This window comes from Cyprinodon variegatus, unplaced genomic scaffold (assembly GCF_000732505.1).
Source record: "Cyprinodon variegatus isolate N-32 unplaced genomic scaffold, C_variegatus-1.0 Scaffold24, whole genome shotgun sequence".
Classification (NCBI taxonomy): domain Eukaryota; kingdom Metazoa; phylum Chordata; class Actinopteri; order Cyprinodontiformes; family Cyprinodontidae; genus Cyprinodon; species Cyprinodon variegatus.
This window is the reverse complement of record NW_015150477.1, coordinates 1,428,526-1,431,847: the sequence shown is the minus strand read 5'-3', so window position 1 is coordinate 1,431,847 and position 3,322 is coordinate 1,428,526. Positions and strand designations below refer to the sequence as shown.

The 3,322-nt window shown below is 39.3% G+C and overlaps 1 protein-coding gene across 1 annotated transcript in view; it reads right to left on the bottom strand.

The window, feature by feature from the left end:
• Positions 1-1,724: 1,724 nt before the first annotated feature.
• Positions 1,725-3,322, bottom strand: part of LOC107096780 — an 8,483-nt gene continuing 6,885 nt past the window's right edge. The window contains exon 4 of the mRNA XM_015393591.1: positions 1,725-3,099. Coding sequence (XP_015249077.1) covers positions 2,151-3,099 — 949 coding nt within the window. The 3' untranslated portion in view covers positions 1,725-2,150. The remainder of the gene's footprint in view (positions 3,100-3,322) is intronic.

The window sequence follows — 3,322 nt, the reverse complement described above, 5'->3', positions numbered from 1 at the left end:
TACTGAAGCTGTAATTTCCCTCTGGGATTATTAAAGTATGTTTCTGATAAACAAGAGAAAAACTAAAAAATCTTGACTATCAATATTTCAAGCAAATCCAAAGAAAAACACGCTCTAATGTCATCTATAAGAAAGAGACTTTTATCAACCATTTAGAAAAACGATTCTTGATCACTTTATTCTTAAATTTACATACAAAGGTTTCTCATCTGCTGACTGTCTGATTTTAGGCCTCAACATTCTCTTAAAATCACCTGGTTAAAGCCTTTCAGCAGAGGAGGGTAGAGCTCCCAAAATGATACTTACATAAATAAGAACAGCACTATTCATATTTTCTTTTTTTTTATTGTTCCGCTTGATTTATGCATATAAATAGCTTTAATATACTAAAGTAGGAATAATAAAAGTAGTTGGTAAAAAGGCTAAACAAGTACTGAGTATACCCATATACATACATATATATATATATATATATATATATATATTTATATCTTTACAGACACATACACACACACGGAAATAATGGAACTAAATACGACATATTTATCCGACATTTATATATGACATTTATCTAGGAAATTCGCTAGATAAATGTAATATGTGGCTTGAAGCCACATAGCATAGCATAGACTTCTTTATTGTCATTTTGTATGCACAGAGTGCATACAGAACGAAATTGCGTTGGATACAGCTTATGAACATTGCATTGATATTTCAAATGAGATGGAATACCTTTCCGGATTGTTACACACGAGTTATACAAAAAGTGCAGCAGTGGTCAAAGTGTAAACAGTGCAGTGGATAAAAACAGTGTGCAAATTGCAATAGTTCAGTGCAAATAGGCATTTGTGCAAGAATGCGTTATTTCCTTCGGTTGAGAATAGAAATGAGATGAACTGAAAGAGCTAAAAGTTAAACATTTAGCAGCATTTGATGCCCGATAATGTGCAATAGGTGCACAGTTCGGTTTGTGGATCAAAGGTTCAACAGTCTGATGGCAGTGGGGAAGAAGCTGTTGCAGAACCTGGTGGATCTGCAGCGGATGCTGCGGAACCTCTTTCCAGAGGCCAGCAGGGACAACAGTCCATGGTGGGGGTGTGAGGGGTCTTTGATGATATTACGGGCTCGGGACACACATGACATAAGTGTCGCGTGAAGGTTGGCAGACTTGTTATTTTATCAGATTTTAAGTGGCCAGAAAATATGACTGAAATTTATAAGAAAGTAAGAACTTGAAAAAGGAAAAAGCTGCACCTTTTCTAAGCAGAACTACATGCCTACTTCAACTTGTTTGCATGGCATTCTTGTCATCAGATTTATGGATTATCATTTGGAAAATTGATTATTTATTATAGAAGCCCTGTGTTCCAGTGGCAACCTGTCCAGTGTTTTTCTTCCCCTCTTGCCCAGGTGGCGAACAACCTGAACAGGCTGGAGACCGAGACAAGCCCCCCATGGATCTGATGGACAGGTCATAGAAGACTAATGGCTTGTCTTCAATAAATTCCATCCATTTATTGTCTTTACCTGCAAGAGGCAGACTGTACCCTTGATGAGTCTATGTTAGGAAAAAAGTAACACACAATTATCTTGGGTTCTGATGGTGGGAGGAAACGGGTAGTCAAAGAGAACCTACACATATATGGAAAGAACAATCTCAAAGATCAGGTTCAGATTTAAACCAAGGACATTCATGCTACAAGGCAGAAATGTAGTCAGCATGGAGTTCATGTTTATTAACAGTATTATCAAACTGTTACATCATAAGAAGGTGCTTAAGGAACATTTCTTACAGTTTGAATGTGTTAATGTTGATATAAGTGTTTATTTAGAAGTCAAATGTGTAGAACAAAAAGAAGTCTGAATTTAAAGGTTATTATTCAGTCAAGAAAACAATCTACCTCTTGCAAAGAAAAGCAAAACCATCATGGATCAGTTGATTTGCTCACAGCTTTAAAAGCCTGAAGCTACATTTTACTGATGTAGTGGGTTACATGTTTATCTGTCTCCACTGTTCAAATGGACTGAAATGATCCCTTTGATTTGATCAAGGCATGCCACATGGCACTACAGTATAATATACCACTGTAAATATTTGTTTTTTTAATCTACTATATAAAACAACTTTAACTCATATTTAATTTCTCCATTTAAACCTCTGTATAAAATGGTGTTTCAAGGACAGCCTCTTTTTTCCCAGACGAAGGTATGCCATCATTCAGAGAATCGTGGATCTTCTTCCATGAATCTATTTCTGAGCTCCACAGAGCAGATCTGGCTCTGATGAACTGCGAGATCTTTGTCTCGCTCCCTTTGGCCAGACTGATGCTGTCCTTACAGATCAAGATGATGTCCATGCCGAGGAAGAGAGCGTTAAGTGCGATCAGACCGGCTCTGGCTGATTTGGAGACAACAAGGGTTCCTTTAACAGCTGCCTGGCCAACATCTGGGACGTCTGCTGCCAGTCTGGGAATGTTCCGCAGCGCCTTTCCTTCCTGAGCGACCACCTTACCAGCACTTGAAACAATCTCTTCAGCTTTTAAAAGTTTGGCAGCAGAAGCTAGGTCTACAATTGAATCGATGCTTTTCCCAACTGTCCCAGCTTTACAGATAGCTTTGCTGAGTCCCAGAGCCAACTCTAGCTCACTTGTCTCCAATTTTTTCATGGTTTGATCCATCACATCTTCCAGGCTATCCTGCAGCTTCATCACGTCTTCCATGAAGCTCTGAAAGACCGTGCTGGCTTTCTTTTGATGAGTACGATTAACCCCCACCTCTGTGACCGTGGTAACGATGCTGTTGACTCCACTGGTTACTCCCATCCCGATTCCAGTCATGGTCAGGGCTAGAGACACTCCTGCTGTAACTGGAATTAATGCCAAGCCAACAATGGAGAGCACACCTCCGACCGCTCCCACGGAGCTGCCAACCACACTGGAGATCTTTGCTCCTTTGTTCATGCTGTCCAGCTGAACGGCATTCACCTCCAGCTGCTCTAGAAACTCCGACATCCTCGGCTGACGCTTGCTAAACTCCAGTAGGAAACCATGGTAGGAATCATCTTGAAAAAGAAACACCATCCGAAAGTTTGGATCCATCCTGTGAAGATGAGGAGAATAAGAGATGGAATAATTAAGTCATATACCCAGCGGTGTCAAGAAACTAAGTACAAATACTTTGTGACCTTACTTAAGTACAAATCTTGGCCATATATACTTTATTGGAGTAATTATTTTTTTGTCAACGTTTTGCTTCTACTTCTTACATCTTTTGCAATTATCTCTATTTTCTAATCTTACATTTTGAAAATAGACTCGTTAGT